At 55.6% G+C, this 18,819-nt stretch overlaps 1 protein-coding gene across 1 annotated transcript in view; it reads left to right on the top strand.

Annotated features, from left to right (window-relative positions):
- Positions 1-4,249: 4,249 nt before the first annotated feature.
- The window catches only part of ITGA11 (integrin subunit alpha 11), a 48,841-nt gene continuing 34,271 nt past the window's right edge, over positions 4,250-18,819 (top strand). The window contains exons 1-2 of the mRNA XM_064669280.1: positions 4,250-4,550; positions 11,801-11,912. Coding sequence (XP_064525350.1) covers positions 4,499-4,550; positions 11,801-11,912 — 164 coding nt within the window. The 5' untranslated portion in view covers positions 4,250-4,498. The remainder of the gene's footprint in view (positions 4,551-11,800; positions 11,913-18,819) is intronic.

The following is an 18,819-nucleotide window of genomic DNA, read 5'->3' as shown; positions in this document are numbered from 1 at the left end:
GCCCCTCCAGAGCCGGGAGCAGCTCCCACATCACCATCAGCTCTTCCTCCGTTTGTCTCGGGGAACTCAGGATTTTGTTTTCATTCCTGGCCTCTGTTTACATTCCTTGTTTCTAACTTAATTCTTCCAAAACTCCAGAGGCAGAAGCATCCAACGCATGACACCCTCTCCGAAGGTCAGGCTCGAGGAGGCATCTGCTGGAGGTTGGAAAAACTGAGCAGACGTGGGAAAACCTACAGGGAAGTGCTGGGCTGACCTCGGGATGGAGGGCAGGGAGCTCATGTGAGCCTTGGAGGCTTCAGGCTGGGATTTGGATGCAGGGATGGAAGTTCTAGTGGGTGTCATCCCTGCTCCTGGCGGGGAGGGGGGGGGTGGAGAGGTTGGAACCAGATCTTTAAAATCCCTCCCAACCCAAACAATTCTGGGATTCTGTGACTAATTTACAGTTATTCCCAGGCTTTTCCACCTCAGCAGTGGACAAAGGCTCGTTCCTGGTCCATCCCTGGAGCACAGGGTCACCCCCACAGCAGCTGCAAGGCCGTGGTCAGTGCAGCTTTTCTCCTCATCCAGATTTCATAAGAAGTCCATCCAAGGATGTTAATTTGGAAGACACGAGATCTTCCCTTTGGGAATGGCTGTTAATTCCATGATTATTTCTGCAGCCAGCTGAACTCGCTGCCCTTTGTGGAAAGCATCCCTGCCTCTTCTCTCCTCGCTTTTGACCACTTGTGATGGAATTTGCAGGAAATGTTGATGGTTGGGAAGGTAAAAACCTTCCCCAGGGTTCAGGTGCAGCTCCTGGGTTTTGTCCTGCTGGAGGGATGGGGTGGATTAAGCCCAGTGGGGTTGGACACAGAGCACGGATCATCTCCAAGGTGCACAAGCCTTAGTTTGCACCGACACTTTCCTTGGAAACTCTCAGGTTTGCAGAGAAAATAAGAGGGTTTTTTAATCACAAACATCAGACATCTGAGCCACGAGCAGAAACTTTCCTGGGGAGCCAGAATCTGTCAGGGTTGGAAGCTGAGAGCTGCTGTTCCCCTCCAAAAGCTGCTGCTTTGCTCTCTTTGCAGGAGAAAACTGGTTTGTATCTCACTTTCTCCACTGATTTATTCCTGGCTGGTGGAGGGCCCCGAGGGTTTGGTGCTGCTCTCCCTGGGTTGGTTTTGGTGGGACACGCTGGTGGGGATGGATCCTGCAAGCACCTGCCAAGCCCAGAATCCTGGCTCTGAGCCAGCCAAACCCAACATAAAGAAATCCATGGAATCCCAAGATGGATTGGGTTGGAAGGGACCTTAAAACCATCTCGTTCCAACCCCACCACGAGCAGGGACACCTTCCACTAGACCAGCCCTGGTGGGTCTAGCTCAGATCCCAGGGAGAGCTCCCAGCAAATCTGTTCCTGCTGCACTTCCAAGGGTCTGGCTGCTTGTTTGGAGCTCTGCTGGTCTCTGCTGGAGGTGGTTGGCACATGTTGGTCCCATGAGGCAGCGACTGGTCCTTGTCCCTCACGGTGCTCATGTGGAAGCCACCCCCCTTCTGCTGCCTTCACTGCAGCTGGGAGAGTGGATGCAACCAGAATAAAAACCCCCAAAAACCTCTAAGAACACCCCAAAATGCCCCTCCTTCAGCTGGGTTTGGGGCTCACCCCGTGGCAGCACATGTGGGTCTCTCCATCTCCACGCCGCCGCGGGCGGAGGGATTTTGGAAAGAGATCCCTGGGCTGGATGGAACAGCCCTGAAACCCAAGCAGGATCCAAAAAGATGAAGCGGGAAGGCAGCTCTTTTTTTTTTCTTTTTACAGGATTAACATCACATGATGGATCCATGAAAACTCTCTTCCCTGGCTTTTTGGCCAGCGAGGAGCCCACGGAGGAGTCCCTGCCCCGTGTCACGGGACGTCCCCACGGCAACTTTTTGCAAGGGTTTGAAATCCTCTGGTTTCCTCGGGTCTTTCTTTCCCCATCCATCACTCTCCCCCCCCCCCCCCCGACAGCTGTTTACATTTTGGAAGGGTTGCATCAACCCTATCAGAGCACAGCTCTTCTCCTTTGAACTCCTGCCTGGCACTTCCCGCTCGTGCCAAGGGTTGGGTCGTGTTGAGATGTCCAAGGGTGAGCTCTGATAACTCAGCAGAGGAGAGATGCAGCCAATTGAGTGACTTCTTATTTTAAGCCAGTTCTGTGGAAATTCGGTTCAGTTCATCCCAGTCAGGTCCAATTTGGATTAATCCTCCCCCAGGGATTTGCAAATGGCTCTGTGGCCATTCCAGGCGTCCCTCACACCCTTTTCACTTCGCATCACTCGTGACCCCCAAAGCATCTCCCGGGGTTTTTCCTTCTGCTTTGCTGCACAGGAACCATGGTCAGTGCAGAGAAACCTCCCGAGGCCAATCCTTTGGCAGGAGTGGGACAGCAGATCCCAGTAAATCCAACTTTCCGCTGGTTTCCAGGCCAGGCAGTTGGAGGCAGGAGCAGCTGCTGCCGCTTGGTTTTCCATGCAGTGGTTTAACTTGGGAAATGTTGTGCTTGAGACCTCAGGGGAAGCACAACACCGGGCCCAGGACCCTTTTTCTGGTGCTGTTTGACCCCCCAAATCCCTTTGATCCAGCTGGTTCCATCGACCTGCTTCCAAATACCCCCTCTGGAAAACTGAGGCGAGAGGCAATTTTTGAGATTATGGAGGTTTTTCGTATTCTGTTGAAAATGTATTTATTTTTCATGGAAAACCAGCTTGCCTTCCAGCTGCCTGGGAGAGTTTAGTTCCCAGCAAGGGATTTCCCCTGCCATGCCCCGGGCTGGGAGCAGGAGCTGCAGGGCTGGGACTTCTGCTGGGAGCAGCCACTTCTCAGGGATCCCTCCCTCTGTGCTTACTCTGCTTTAAATCACAGCTGAGCTTCCTGTCTGAGCTTTATAGTCCCTAAAAAACTGACTTTCACCAACCCAGAAATTCATCTCGTCCCTTAAAGTTGTTGCTGCCCCCCCTGAAATGTTTTTTGCTCCCAAGTTTTATAGGGGAAAACCAGCTGGGAAATCTCTGTCAGGCAGCATTTTGCTGGTGGAAGGAGCACTGCACAAACAAGCTGAGGAGCATCCACATCTCCACACCCCTTTGGATCCTCCTGCTGCTTTGATCTGTGTCCCAGCCATGTGTCCTCTCCCTCCTGCAGACCTCAAATGTATATTTTTGGGAGGGAAGAGGGAAGAATTAAAAAAACCCCTGGATTTCCCAGACACTCTTTCATCCAAGAGTGTTTGAGCAGGATTTATCTCCCTTCTGCAGCCCCCAAACTGTCTGACAGACACTTGGTAGACAGAGACGTTGGTGTTTGGACTCATCCCAAAATATCTTTACTCTCAGCTGGGTGGGAAAAGGGATAAAGCTCCATCAAGGACCTTCCCTTGCTCTTCCCACCCAGCTCCATCAGAGCTGACTGTGGAGATGCTCCTGTCCACAGATGCTTGGGATGGATTGGACAGGGAAGGACCTCCTGGGTCACATCTGCTGTGTCTGACACTAAACCAAAGCCTGGATTGATCTTTCCTGCTTGGAAAAAGTGGGAGTGAGGATGTGGCTGGTCCCCCTTCCCCCTGGAGCCACCCCAGCTGGCCACAAAACCACGGCCAGAGCTGAGCTCCAGCTGGAGCTGCCTCTGGGAATCAGCTCCAAAAGGTGCCACCAGCCCTGCGAGGGAGAGGATGGAGGGAGAAGGTGCCACCCCGGGGTGCTGATGGACTTCTGTGTCATATATTTGGGGTGCTCAGCCCAGCCCAGAGGGACCTCAGTGCCAGGGGTGGCTGTTGTGGGGACACTGAGCCAAGCCCTGCATGGAACAGGAGCCCCCACCGTGCCCAAGGACAGGGATAAAACCCTCCTTGGCAGTTTTTCTCCTGCCCCTTTGCCGTGGTTTCCCAGCCGGGCTCTCCTGGGCACCAGCAGTGCCCGTGCCCGGGGGGGTGCAGGGCAAACTAAAGGCTCTGCCCAGCTGCCCCAGAGCTTTGTGGTGCCCTGTGGCATCGCAGCCACCTCCTGGGTGCCGTGAGCACTGGTGTCACTCTTTTCCACCCCAGGAGTGGCACCTGAGCGGGGACGGTGCCCAGCCGGGGGTGGCACCTGAGCGAAGATGACACCCAGCAGAGGTGACACCCCACAACCATCGGTGACCCCTTGAAGACCTTCCATTCCCAAGCCCCCCCTGGGCCGAGGGGTCCCCAGGAGACCCCGGTGCGGCGGCACAGGGAGAGGAATTCCCGGCTGGCACAGCTCTCCGGGAGCCGCTCCCTAAAGGGTGCCGGGCCGGGCGAGGGCTGTCCCCGCTCCGGCCGCTCCTGCTGCACCTCCTCCAAGCCCTCTCGTCCCTCCCACTCCCTCCCAATGCTCGCCTCCTGTCAGGGAGCCGGGAAAGGCTGGGATAAGGAAAGGGCTCTGGGATAGAGGCGCTACCAGTCTGGCTGGCTGCCCCCGCGGATGCTCCGCGCCGGGCAGCGGGGCAGCTCCCATGGCCCTTCCCAGCGGGATGCTCCTCGCCTGCTCCCTCTGCCTCCTGCCCGGTAAGTGCCCTCTGCGCCCACCCCAATTCCTCAAACGAGGCGAAACCCAGCAGGAATAATTAATACTGATTCGGGAAAGGTGCTGGAGAAAGCCCAAGGTTAATGAGGCTCTTGGAAAAGTTTTGCCGGGAGCGGGAGGGAGGGAGGTGGGAGCCTTTGAGGAGGCTGCTTGGGAGGGATGGAGATCCTTGATGGGCTCCCCAGGACCGAGCGGGCGGGTGGGCAGCGCCCGACCCCCCTCCTCGGCTGGAGGAACAGGATTAATTGGTGTTTTCCTGAAGCATCGGATGGCGGGGGGAAGAAAATCACTTTTATTTAGACCCTTTTATTTAGAACTAACGTCGCGCCCCACAGGTGGTTCGTTCTGTTGCACGAAAGAAAATCGCTCGGGTTTAAATAAATTAAGAGGGGTTTTAGGCAGAGTTTGGCTCCGGGAGCTGAGCCTGCAGCTTATCCCGTGCGGGAGGAGCTGCCGGCGGCTGGGATGGGAGAGAGGGTGGATTTTTATGCTCCTTGCCGGCTCGTTAGGGCTCTCTTCTTGCAGAAAAGTGTCCCAGCACCGGTAATTCCCGTTTCGATCCCGTCTGGCATCCTCCCGCACGCAGCCGGGCTCGGAGCTGCCAAACTGGGCTGAAAGTGGGGGGGGAAAAAAAGCTTTTCCCCAAACCAGGAGCGCGGCCACGGGCTCACGCCTCCCCCAGCCGAGCATTCCCAAACATCCTGGTGGAAACGCGCGCCAGGCTGGTTGGGTTTTTTGTTGGCTTTTTTTTTTTTTTTATGGCTGCTTTGCTTTTTTTTCCCCTCTCTGGTGGCGGATCCTTTCAAGCGGCGGCGGCGGCGGAGCTGCTTTGCTCGGTTAATGGGGACCATCTGTGCCCTGCCCGTGGCCAGCGCGGGGCTGTCTGCGGGGAGGGCACTGCCCTGCCCTGCCCTGCCCACGGCCCGTGGGGGGAACCCCCCCGGGGAGACGCTGCTCGGACACAAAGGGTGGGCACCGCAGAAGGAACTCGGGGATGTGGCACATGGGCAGCTCTGCCCTGCCCTGGGCTGGGGGGAAATCCTGCCTGCGAGTGGATTTGCCCACGGGGGGGTTCTGTATCCAGGGGCTTCTGCCCACGGTGTTTTTTGTACCCAGGGGTTTCTGCCCACGGGGGTTTGTGCCCACGGTGGTTTCCAATCTCAAGTGTTTCTGCCATGGGAGCTTCTGCCCATGGATGTGTCTGCCCATGGATGTGTCTGCCCATGGATGTGTCTGCCCATGGATGTTTCCATCCTGGAGTGTTTCTGCCCTTGGATGTTTCTGCCCGTGGGGGTTTCAGCCCACGGGAGTTTGTGCCCACAGTGTTTGTTAGCCTTGGGTGGTTCTTCCCACGGGGGTTTGTGCCCACGGGGGTTTCCAGTCTCAAGTGTTTCTGCCACGGGAGCTTCTGTCCATCCACGGGATGTTTCTGTCCATGGGGGTTTCCATCCTCGAGTGTTTCTGCCCTTGGATGTTTTGCCCACGGGGGTTTGTGCCCACAGTCTTTACCATCCTCAGGTGTTTGTGCCCACAGTGGTTTCCACCCTCAGGTGTTTGTGCCCACGGGGGTCTCTGTCCGTGGATCTTTCTGTCCGTGGATCTTTCTGTCCGTGGATCTTTCTGCCCACAGGGATTTCCATCCCTGAGTGTTTGTGCCCCTGGATGGTTCTGCCCACGGCGGTTTCTGTACCCAGGGGTTTGCACCCACGGGGGTTTGTGCCCACAGTGTTGCCCCCCCCAGCTGTCCCTGCCCAGGGGGTCTCTCCCAGCCCTGTGTGCCAGCCAGGGGGGTTGGTGCTCCCCTCTGGTCCCAGCCTGGGGTGTGTTGTGGTCACTGTGTTTCGCTGAGCCCAACGCTGGGATTTGGACACTGCATCCCAAGCAGTTTGTGTGGTGTGGGACCCCCCCCAGGCTCTGGGGTGAGCTGAGGGTGCCGGGGTGGGATGTGCATCCTTGGGAATGGTCCCTGTGCTGTGCAGGCAGCGCTGCCTGTCCTGGCACGAACCCTTGGGTGCTTTGCCCGAGGGAAATCCCTCCCCTGGCTCTCTCTCTTTTGGTCCTGGGGAACCTCCTGACCGTGGGCTCTGTCCCTGCTCTTGCCTTGTCCCAGGGCTGGGAGTCCTTGGAGGCACCAGGATTGTCCAGGAACCAGGGACCCCAGTGTCATCTCCCTGCCCAAAACCCATCCTGGGATAATCCAGGGTGTCCCTAAACTTCAGAACAGGCTGGTTCCTCTTCCCTGAGGCTCCAGTGCAAGCAGGACACAGTCCTGGACTGACAGAGCCCAGCCCAGGGGTGCTGAGCCACTGCTGCTCATAACCCCCTCCTGTGGGTGGGTCCTGCTGGGCACTGACACTGGGTGTTGGTGGGGAAGGGCTTCCCAAAGGATCCGGGGAGGATGCCCTGAGGTGCCCGTGGGTCAGACCATGCAGCAGTTTTCCCTCACCAGTTTGGTTTCCCAGAGAAGGCAGTTGGCTCCTTCCCTCTCCCAAGGGTCACCAGGTGACAAAACCATCGTGCTGGCTCCACGTGGCACATTTGGGATTGGCCAGGGGGGTTCTTAAGGACCCTCCAGTCCAGGCTTTGATGGTGGAGACTTAATTTTGGGTGACTGCAGAGCCCCAGCAGTGCAGCTGAGAGGGACCCCCCTCCCCATTGTCCATCCACTGGCCAAGGCTTGGCCTGCAAAGATCCAATAAATACCCCCCTCAAGGTATTTATTTGAGAAGCCAAACCTTGCCCATAACCCATGGCTTTCCTGGTGTTTTCCTGGGAAAGGGGCACTGGAAGATCTGCCACTATTTATTCCTGACTGGCGTTATCACAAATGAACAATCCATGAGTTCTTTAGGGCTGCAAAACATGGCCATCAAGCAGCTCCTCCCCAGCTTTGGGGGGCCCAGAAAGTTGGAATTCTGGAAGCACAAGGTACCTGTGTAGCTGCAGCCCCGGAGCTGTTTGTCAGGGATTTTGTGGGTGAGCAGGAATGTTCCGCCACACGAGCCGGGCATGACTGATCCCTCTGTTCATCCTCAGCATTCCCTGGCTCTCCATCCCCTGCTGCTGCAGCCACCAAAGCCTGGGCTGTTCCCTAATAGCTGATGACAAATGCTGGCTTTGAGATAGGGACATGGAGAGGAGCTGGGGGCTGTCAGCGTCTCGTCTGGCACAGAGGGGTTTATGGGAATTAAAGCTGGAGGGAAGCACGAGGACACGTGGCTCATCCTGCTCCTTCTTGCAGCTTTTGCCTGAATATCCTTTATCAAGCTTTAAGATTTCCTTGTTCAACCAAATATTTCAATCCTGGGGAAAGAACGAGCGATGGGATGCAAAGGAGCATCTGATGCCACCAAATCCCACGTGAGGATGGGGATGGGGATGGAATCACAGGAGCCCAGCCCGGTGCTGGGTCACCAGTGGCATCCCCAGGGATGCTGAGGGGGCAGGGATCACATCCATGGACTCACTGCCCACTCCTTATGGGCTTGAGTGAGGAGAGGAGATGGGACTGAGAACAGCAGGGCCAGATTGGAGGTGCCAGACGGAGCTGCCTGACCCCAGCACGCTCCAGGTTTTTGGCAGACGGGATCTTTCCCTCTGCCATGCACTGCCAGGCTCCTCCAGTGAGCAGCTGGCTCATCCCTGCAGGGCAGCAAGAGCCTGGCATGGCATGTGCTCCTCTCATGTCCCATTCACACCGTTTTCCTTGTGTCACCTGCAGTGCCCCATGTATATGACACAGAATCCCATGGGATGGACACATTGGGATCTTTTTCCAAGTGTCACTGTTCTGTGTTGGCTCAGCCTCTCTCCAGAAGCTCCATCCCGAGCTGTGACAGTGCTGGAGGTGAATGAAAAAGCCTGGATTTGCATGATTCAGCTAAAAATATTGCCTGCATTTCCCTCACAGGCAAATAAAACCAGGGAAACTCTTCCGGCAGCTCCGGCGCCTGGCTCGCAGCTCCTGGAATCGGAAAGCTTTGGAGCAAAGGAAGTAAAATAGAGCCTCAAACTTCTCATGGAAGTAAAAACAGGCTTAGGGCACCACAGTGCTGCCAGGCACCTTTCCAGAGCCCCCTTTCCAGCTGTGAATCCCACTGCCTGCCCGAAGGATCCAGGCAGGAGGACAGCACAGGGACCCACCGTCCCCCTCCTAGAGGTTTCCCTTACAAGGAGGACTTATTTTTATCCTTTTTGGCAGGAAAGGTGGCTTTTATTCCCATCATTGTTTCCCAAAATGTGTCTTATTTTCTCCTCTTTTCAATCTTCGACCTGACAAGAATCAAAAGTTTGGACACGACAGAAGCTCCGAGCTCGGAGCGGAGGAATTTGAGGTTTCCTGCCTTGGCGGCCTCACAAGCAAAACATGTGGCTTTTGGTCACTTATTTATGACAGTGATGTCACTCCTGACAAGAAAATGAGCCTGGGCTCTTCAGGGTTGCTAAATGTCCTTGACAACCCCTCCTAAAGCTCCCACGAGCTGGAGCCAGTTTAAATATTCTCTGCTCTTTGTTTGGTTTCTCTGTGCCTCGAGTGCACCCACGGTTTGGACATCCCTCCCCTCTGCTGTCCAGTGCCTGGAGACTTTGCTCCCAGATCTTTCTGCTTTTCCAGCCCCATCCCCTTCCCCAGTGCCTGGTGCCTGCTGTGGCTGGGCTGTCCCTCACAGCTCTTCCCCCAGCTCAGAGATTTCCCACTTCAGGGAATATTTCTGCTGTTTAGTCGAGGGTTTATGTTGTTTTCCGTGTCCTGGCTGCCTTTTGCTGCAGCTCTACGATGTGGTCCTAAACCAAGGAGCCATGGGATGGGATTCCTCAACTTATCCCGGTGCTCCCACTCCCCAAAACCCTCTGTGGTGCAAAATCAGAGAAACTGTGATTAATGCAGAAATAAATCAGCTGGAAACCCATCCCATCCCCCCTGACACTCGCTCTGCACCTGAGGGGCTTCTACACAACCTGGAACTGAACCTGCTGGAAACACAAAACCCCTTCCCAAAAGTCCCCCCTTTTCCAATGGGTTTTCCAGCCAGATCCAGGGGCTCTCTGGTGGCAGCAGTGACACCCCAGGGTGCTCCCAGTCCCCCAAATCCTCCCCCCTTGCCCTTGCCCATCACTGCTCCCATGCCCAGTCCCACGCTGTGTTTCTCCCCCGGGTATCAGTTACTCAGAGGAGGTTTTAATTTGTTTTGTAGTGTTAAATTAGGTCAATGTACCACAAAATATGCTGGCTCTCATCCGTGTCTCCTTTTTTTTTTTTTTCTTTTTTTTTTTATTTTCTGATCCCTGCTTTCTAGAATTTCTTTTTGTAGGCTCAGGAGGCTCCTTCACCTCAGCCCTCCTCGGCTGGACTGCACTGCTCCCTCCTCACGGAGCCAAAGCTGCAGATTCATTCCCATGCCTGCAAAAATCAGCTTTATCCCTGACATTCCTACCCATCAAAACACTCTCCATCCTGAATTTTTCTGCCTGGGAGCAGCATTCCCAACCTCTCCTATTGACAACTCCTTTATGTCCCTGTAAATACCAACCACGAGCCTTCTGTTGCTGTTGCAGCCCTTCTTAAGAAGGATCTTTTATTTACATGAATCATCCAGTAGCTCTTTTCTGTCCAAGTGGGAATGAAAAGCCAGGATATTCTGGCTCATCCCTATCCATCCCTGCAGCTTCCAGCTCCTTCCTGGGACCTGGATGATGTCCCTTTGTGCTTAAACAACCCCCTGGGGGGAAATAATAGTAAGGAAAAACCACTTGATTGTATAAAAACCACTTTATTGTATAAAACACAAAGCATTTGCATCTATGGAGGGTTTGAGGGTGCTGCTGGCCCGAGCCAAAGTGTGTCTGTCTCTGGATAAAGATGGGATATAGTGGCTTGGAAGCCATGGACATGGACCCAGGGACCTGGGACCTGTAACAGAGACAACACAGTGCCAGAGCCCCCTGGCATGGATGGAGCTCTTCCCCCTGTCCAGGGGTCTTTGCCCTCAGCTAATTCCTCCATGGAATGCAGCCAGGGGGGCTCTGGCAGCCCCTGCACCCAGGGATGGGCAAAGAAGCACCTCCAGCATTCCCAAAACATCCCAGTCCTGGCAGGATTCCCTTGGCACCTTGACTTCCCACCTCGCTGCTGGGTCTGGCTCCTCACAGAGGGAGGAGCTGCCAGAAGAACCCCCCAGAAATTGCTCCCTGGCCAGACAACTGCTCCTGGAGTTTGTCCTGGGTGGGCTGTGAGCAGCAGGCTCGTGGAGATGGGGTGCTGTGGGCAGGGATCCTGCTCCTGGTGTCCTGTGGGAAGGGGTGTCTCTCCTGGGGAGAGGACTGAGCCCAAAAACCACCCTGTCCAACTCTGAGCATCCATCCTCAGGGACATGCCCCTCTGGAGCTGCCTCTCCCCAACAAACCCCTGAGCAGCACCAGCTTCTCACCCGGGAGAAATGACTCCCAGCTTTGGATCCCTGGGGCTGCAAACCCCTCAGGGCAGAGGGGAATGGGCTCCAACTGGGGCACATCTGCTGTGGCCACACATTTTCCACGTCCCCCCAGCCCATGATCCCTGCTGGGGGGGTGGGGATGTGGTGGGGACCATCTCCCCCTCAGCTGGAGCAGCAAAGTGTCCCAGAGCAGCATCACCCGTGGCAGGGGGCTGAAGACATGTCAGAGAGGAGGAGGATGCTTTCCTTTCTCCTTCCCATGCCCTCCCTGGCTCCTGCTGGTCCCCTTTTCCATCAGGATGAGCTGGTGGATGACCTTTGCAGGTGGGTGGGGAAGGGCTTGTGCAGCTGTGGCCTCTGAACCCTAAATGATCCTGCTTAAAGCTCCAGCCCTGGGGCTGGAAATCCCCTGGGAGCTCAGGGATGGGCAGAGGAGTGTTGGGTGGCTCCAGGTGAGGCAGGTCTGAGGTGCTTTGGCTCTCGCAGCCTCCTCTCTGTCCTGGTGGTGTGGGAATTCTGTGCCACAGGGGCTCAAACCACCCCTGGCTCATGTAGGACCATCCCAAGGCATGTTATACAGCTTGGGGGGGGCAGCATTCCCAGGGTGGTTGGGGTTGGAGGCACCTCTGAAGGTCACCTAGTCCAGGTTGCTGGGGTTGTGTCCCACTGCAGTTTGAGTATCTCCATGGGTGGAGACCCTCCAGCCCCTGGGGTGACCTGTGTGTGAGCACAGCCAAGGGGTGTTCTCTCCTCCCAGCCCAGCCCTTGGCTGACAGGATCCTTCTCCTCTCTCCCAGGGCTCAGTGACACCTTCAACATCGACACCAAGAGGCCCAAAATCATTGCTGGCTCCAAGGAGGCCTATTTTGGGTACACGGTGCAGCAGCACGACATCGGGGGCCAGAAATGGTGAGTGAGCTCTGGGCTGGGCTCTGGAGGGGGGGGAGTCCAAAACAACCCTCCCAAAACGCTGGCTGGTCTCCTCCTGCTCCACCTGACCCCCAGTTTGGGGTGGGAGGAGCTGTGGCTCTGGGGGAAACTGGGGTTTGCTTGTGGTGGTGCTGAGCGAAGCAGAGCCTGGAAACCCTTTTCCTTTCAAAAAGCGGAGTTTTGGGAGGGGATAACGGGATATTTTGGTAGGGTTGTGTACAGAGGGTGATATCCTGGCTCCTGCCCATCTGCCTCCCGTGCACAGGGCTTTGCTCCAGGCAGGTTCCTCATTCCTTGGAGCCCCTTGGACTCGGACACTGCTGGAAACCCACCCGGGTTTTGGGTCAGGGCCATCCCATTTTCTGGATTTCCCATCAGAGCCTGGTCTGCAGAAGTGCTCAGCCCTGCCTGTGTCCATCAGGAATGTGAGATGAGCCTTGGGTGGGCCCTGCCCAGGTTTTGGGTTTCGTGGGGGGTTTTGCTGCTTGCCAGGGCTGATCCCCACGGGGGGATCCTGCCCAGATGTTGGCAGAGCCCCTCAGTGCTGGATGCTGTGGGGAGCCCAGGGAATTCCCTGCACCTCCATTCCTGCAGGATCTGCCGTGGGGTGGGCGACAGCCAGGCTTGAGGCAGCAAGAAAACCCATAATGAATGCCCGTGGATACTCCTGGAATTCAGGAATCAAACCTGCTGTGCCTTTCCATGCCCTTTGCTGGTGGGGGACACGGGGCTGGATCTCGTCCTGTGTCCTCAAGCTGAGCTGGTGTTTCAATGGGAAGGAATTTTGGGGCCAGTTGTGGACCCTCTTTCCCCTGGCTCCGAGCCCTGTTTGCTGCAGGGACTGTGTGGTTTTCCCGAATGGAATTTTGCATCCCACTAAGAGGGTGATGCTGATGCTGCAGCCCCAGGGCTGAGGGGGCTCTGGTGCTCTCAGCTGCATCCCAGAGGGACCCTATCAGGGAGCAGGTGACCTCTTGGGATGTTTTTCCTCCTCCCTGTCCATGAACCTGTGCTGTGGGACTGTTTCCCAAGCGAGCTTACACTCAGGAATCCAGAAACATCTGGATGGGACAGAGCCCTCCACCTTTTCTTTGCTTGAGAATGTGGCTATTTCCCCAGAAAAAATGCTTTTTTGGGGCTAAAGAATTTTAGGCAGGTCATGGCCAAAGGCAGTGGAGCTTAAACACAGCTGTGGGGTCATTCCAGTGAATGAAACAAATCCCTGCAAGGTCCTGTGCTGGACCTTGGGTGAGGAGCTGGTGGCACAGAGGATGTTCCTCTGCTTGGCCTGAAGTCTGCCATCCTCAGCTCCCTCCTGGCAGTGCTGGAGCACATCTGGATGTCACCATGTGCCTAATTCCTAGGGGAACCTGGTGTCTCCATCCCTCAGCTGCTCCAGGGGGTGTCTGGGATGGTGGGATGGGCTCGTGCTCTCCAGGGCACTCGATCGGATGCTTCGGGGCACGGGAGCTCCTCGTGTGCAAAATGAACAAAATGTGAAATATGTTCCGTCGGGAACGGATCCAAAACCCCAAAAAATTCGGTGCTGTTTGCTCTGGCTCCTGCAAGAGGCTCCAGAGGTTCTGCCAGGTCAGGATGAGAGGATGTTCAGGGATCGTGGTTCTCGGAAGCAGATAAGGAACAGGAACCAAGTGTCTCTGCCACCACATTCCTGCTGCCTCTTCTTCTGGAGAACATCCCTTTTCCAGATCTCATCTCATCCCAAACAGCCAAATCCCTGGGTTGGGTTGGACGGGGCTTGGAGCAACCTGGGATAGTGGGAGGTGTCCCTGCCCGTGGCAGGGGTGGAACTGGATGGGCTTTAATTCCCTTCCAACCCAAACCATTCCATGATTTATGAGGGATCCTGTGCAATTCCCTCCCACCCCTCAGGGCCTGGTTTCCCTGGGAACACCAGCAGCAGGGAAACCCTGGAGTGTTCAGTGCCTGCAGAGATTTCTGCCCAAAGGGAGCTCTCTGAGGGAGACTGGTGGAAAACACCCATTTTGGGGAATCTTTTCAGCCCAATTGCATCTGTAGGTGCTGTTTTATCCCTGATCCCAGCAGAGGGACTCCAATTCCTGTGCCACTGGGAGTCTCTTATGCTTCTTCTCATGCCTTGGAGCTGCCACCACCATGGGGTGGTCAAGGGCTGGGGATCAGTGAAAGGGGATAAAAATCCTCCCTTTTCCCAGCAGGACACTGGAGCAAAGACCAGCCCTGGCTTATTTTGTCTGTTCTCCCATTTCTCCTGCCAACGTCAGGCAGGACAGAGATTTAATTTCCTCTGGTTTTGGTTATTCTGCATGAAAAAAGGGACTTTCTCTGCACAGCAGGAGCGTCCACACGTGCACACACATATATATATATATAAATATAAATCCAGTATTATTTAAATCTGCAGTTATGCAGCACAAAATGTCCATTAAATATGTGGACGTGGTTAAAAAATGAAGCCACTGTGACTCACCCTGGTTAAAGGAGAAACGAGGGAACAACCCCAAAGCTCCGTGGTCCAAACCAGGGATGTGGAGGGGGAGCAGGATAAGGATTGTCCCAAGTTCCAGGAGCAATGGAGAGGGAAAGATGAAAGCAGGGGCCAGATGAGCATCCTTCAACCCCATCCCAGGGGAGTTCAGCAGGATCCACTGCAGAGGAGCTCCGGGGGGATCTCAGAGCTCCGTGTGGTTCCAACGACGTGCACGGACCCGGCTGCCAAATTCCAGGCGTGGAATCCAAGGACTTTGGCACCTCTCCTTCAGTCTGAGCCTTTTAATGCTGCTTTTGGCTGCTGTGGATGGGTTTAGAAGGGTTTCAAAGCAGCTTATATATATATGTATATATAAAAATATGTGTAGGAGGGTGTGTGTAAAGGCATATTTAGGTGTATATAAACTTAGAGATAATATTCTCCAGGTATCTTTTTAATGAGTTTTCCCCCTTTCTTGAAGCTTTTGCAGAAGGACCCAGATCGTTTGCACGTGAGGGCTGTAATTCCAGCTCAGATAGTGGAAAATCCATGAGGAAAGAATTCAGATTATTAAACTCTAGGGGAGGGGGGGAAAAAAATCCACTTGGATATACAGTGCTTGAAAAGCTGGTGGATTTGGGGGGTGAGTTTGAAAGTGGCTTTCAAACTTCTCTCTCAACACCTTCTCTCTCTTCTTCATTAAGCTGGGGGTGCCTTCTGCAAGTATGTGAATGGAAAAGATGACAGCAGGGTTACTGAAACTCATCCTGAAGTGCTCCAGGGCCTCGGGCAGCAACGCTCAGGCAGTGGCTGCCCAGCCCTGGAGCCTCCTCAGATTTTGGGATTATGGGATCTGAGCTTGCCCAGTGCCCAGGGCTGGGCATCTTGGGGGAAATGGGAGCTCCCTGTGCTGCTGGTTTTGGGGCAAAATTAACCTGGAAGGGGTTTCAGGGAGTTGCTGAAGGATGGAGGTGGTTGTGGGGTTGAGCTGAAGGGCTGAGCTGGCTCAGCACTGCTCCTCTGCCCTGGGTCACGCTCTGGTTTGGGCCATTTTGGGGGGGTTAAGGTATGAATCAAATCCAGGCAGGTTTGTTGTTGTGGATGGAATTTTTTGGGGGGCAAAATAAGTGTGTTCAAACAAGCCAAGGGTTTCCACAAGCTCCCATGGGCTGTGTGTCCCTGAATTGTGGAAGATCCCACGGGTGCTCTTCTCGCAGTGCTCAGGGATGTTTGTGGCCAACACAAACTGGAATCACATCAAGTTCAGGGTCCAGGAGCAGGGGAAAAAGGGAAAATAATTCCCTTTATCTTTCATCTCCTTCCAGTTGTTTGTCTTGGGTGCTCCCTGTCATCCCTTTAGCAGGAGCTGTGTCATTCCCTAAGGAAGGACAATTCCCTCCTCTCACATGTGCGTGGGAGGACACTCCAACCACTGCCCTCAGCTTCCCATTGCCACCAGACATCCCAGGAGAGAAGTAGGAGAGGGAAAGGGGGTCCAGGGGGTTGGCTGTGTCTCCACAAGGCAGTGGCAGCATCTGGGATGCTCCACACGAGTGCCAGGACCAGCCTGTGGCTGTGGATTGAGGGTTTCCAGCTATGCAAAAAATGAAGCTTGAGAAGAACTGGCTGTGGAAGGAGAGCCCTGGGAATAAACATCCATTAGCCCTCAGAAGCTGTAAAAATAATAAATACAGCATTCCCAAGCTGGCTGAGGGCAGGGATTCACTGATCTGCTGGCAAGGTGGCAGGACTGGGGAGCGGGTCCCTGTGGGCTTCAGATCTGTGGGTCGAGTGATTGGGATGCTCCCGAGCTCCCTCCCCATCCTGAGCTCACGTCCTGCAGCTGTGAAACCCCAGTGAAGGGCTCACCTCCCTTAACCTCCCCCAGAAATCATCCTTGTGAGCCCCCCCAGAAGTTTCCCCCCTTCCCAAGGGTTCCTGGAGAGGGGCAGCCCCGACCCCCGTCCCTGCAGCTGCTCCAGGCACAGACATGACGTTCCCAGTCTGAGCCCGGCCAAGGGGAAAAAGAGGAGGGAGAAGGGAGGGCAAAAATCTGCCTGCTGGATTTCAAGCTATAATTGTGCTGATCTGGAAAAACAGTTACAGGGTTTGCTGTTTCCCTACTACTGAGAGAGACTTTCTTGGCTGGAATTCTCCTGTGGTTTGGCCGCTGCCCGAGCACTCGGATTATTTTGGTGGAAGGGGATGGGACTGCAGAGCTTTCCTGCAGCGTGGGGAGCATGGATGCTGGCTGTGGGGATCATGGACACTGGCTGTGGGGGTCATGGATGCTGGCTGTGGGGATCATGGATGCTGGCTGTGGGGATCCTGGCTGTGGGGATCATGGGCACTGGCTGTGGGGATCATGGATGCTGGCTGTGGGGATCATGGACACTGGCTGTGGGGATCATGGATCCTGGCTGTGGGGATCCTGGCTGTGGGGATCCTGGCTGTGGGGATCCTGGCTGTGGGGATCCTGGGCACTGGCTGTGGGGATCCTGGGCGCTGGCTGTGGGGATCATGGATGCTGGCTGTGGGGATCATGGACACTGGCTGTGGGGATCATGGATCCTGGCTGTGGGGATCCTGGATCCTGGCTGTGGGGATCCTGGATCCTGGCTGTGGGGATCCTGGATCCTGGCTGTGGGGATCCTGGCTGTGGGGATCCTGGCTGTGGGGATCCTGGCTGTGGGGATCATGGACACTGGCTGTGGGGATCATGGACACTGGCTGTGGGGATCATGGATACTGGCTGCTCCCGGCTCTGCCTCCCACCACAGGCTGCAGGCACAGGGTGTCTGTCTCCTGCCTGCAGGGATTGGCCCTTTTTTGGCCTCATTTTCAAGAAAATCATGGAATGGTTTGGGTTGGAAGGGACCTTAAAGCTCGTCTCGTTCCACCCCCCTGCTGTGGGCAGGGACACCTTCCACAGAGCAGGTGACTCCAGCCTGGCCTTGGACACTCCCAGGGATGGGGCAGCCACAGCTTCTCTGGGCTGATTCCAGCCAGAAAACTCCCTCCCTCTCCCTGCCTGCTTGTTTCTTGGGAAGTTGGCTGAGCTTTGGAGCAAATTCCCCCCCTGGCTGCACGGGAAGGGCAGGGATGGCTCAGCTCCCCCATGGACACACTGCCCAGGGAGCAGGGCCTGTGCTGCTCTGATCTGATCCCAGAGAATCCTGGAGTGGTTTGGGCTGGGAGGGACCTTAAACAGGTCCTGGATGGGCAGGGACATCTTTCACCAGACCAGGTTGCTCCAACCTGGCCTTGGACACTTCCAGGGATGGGGCATCAATAACTTTTCCGGGCAACACCATCGGAGCTGGTGCCCAACGGTGCCTCCAGAAGCAAATGGGTGGGGGAACCCCCTAAGCACTGTTTGCTGGTGCTAAGGGGTGACTGGGCAGAGCAAGAGCCACCTGGGGAGAACTGGATTCCCAGAGTTTGTTCTGGAAACCTCCTTAAGGAAGGCAGGGATCCCACGAGAGCAGAGGGACACGAGCAGCCCTCGGAGAGCACCGAGCCAAGAAGGGCTGAAAACACCTCCCTAATGCAGCACCCCAGAGTAAAAGGGGGGAAATTACACCAGGAAAAATAGGAGAGTCTCCTCAGTGCTGAGCACAGGGAGTTCCTCAGCCATGTTTTCCAACCCGCCCCTCAGCCACTATTTTAGGGCCGCGACCTAAAATTGGCTGGGTTTGTGTCATTGCTGCAGCCACGTGCGGGGCTCTGACCCTGCCTGTCCCCTGTCCTGCTGCTGGGTCCCCTCAGGGCTGTTCCTGTGACGTGGCTGCTCCGTGGGAGGGGGATGGAGGGGTTTGCTGGATGATCAGGAGCGACGTTCCCGGCCGGACGTGGCACGAGGAGCGGCTGCGGGAACGCCGGGCGGGCTCGTGTCTCGTTCTGTAATGAGAGGGTTTGTTAGAAAGTGGAGAAAACACTGAGTAGCCCTTAAAGAGCAACAGCTGAGAGTTGCTCGTGGGTGTTGGTGACACATGGATGGCAGGAGGGGACAGGGACAAAGCTCACGTTCAGGGTCTGGAGCTGGGGCGCTGCAGGGGCAGAGGGACCCAAACTTCAAAGCAAGGATTTGCTGCTTTGGGGGGAAAAATAATCCCCTGAAACTCCCCAAATGTGGGGGTGGAGCTCTGTACTTTGCAGGTTGTGGATTAACTGGGGTAATTTGGGGAGTGTGGGGAGACTTGGAAGCGAGAGGCCAGCTCTGATGGCTCCACCGGGAATGCTTCTGCCGAGGGACGGTTTGTCAGGTATTCAGTGGGTAAAACCCATCTTGCAAAGGGTGTAACATCCCCTAAACCCACCAGTAAATAAGGAGCCTGGTGGCTCTCTGGCTGGGAGTCAGCCCAAAGGTGGTGCTGGAGCAGATCCCTCCCAGAGCGGCTCGAAGGACATCGGGCA

This window comes from Pseudopipra pipra, chromosome 12 (assembly GCF_036250125.1).
Source record: "Pseudopipra pipra isolate bDixPip1 chromosome 12, bDixPip1.hap1, whole genome shotgun sequence".
Classification (NCBI taxonomy): domain Eukaryota; kingdom Metazoa; phylum Chordata; class Aves; order Passeriformes; family Pipridae; genus Pseudopipra; species Pseudopipra pipra.
This window is presented reverse-complemented; position numbering and strand designations above follow the sequence as displayed.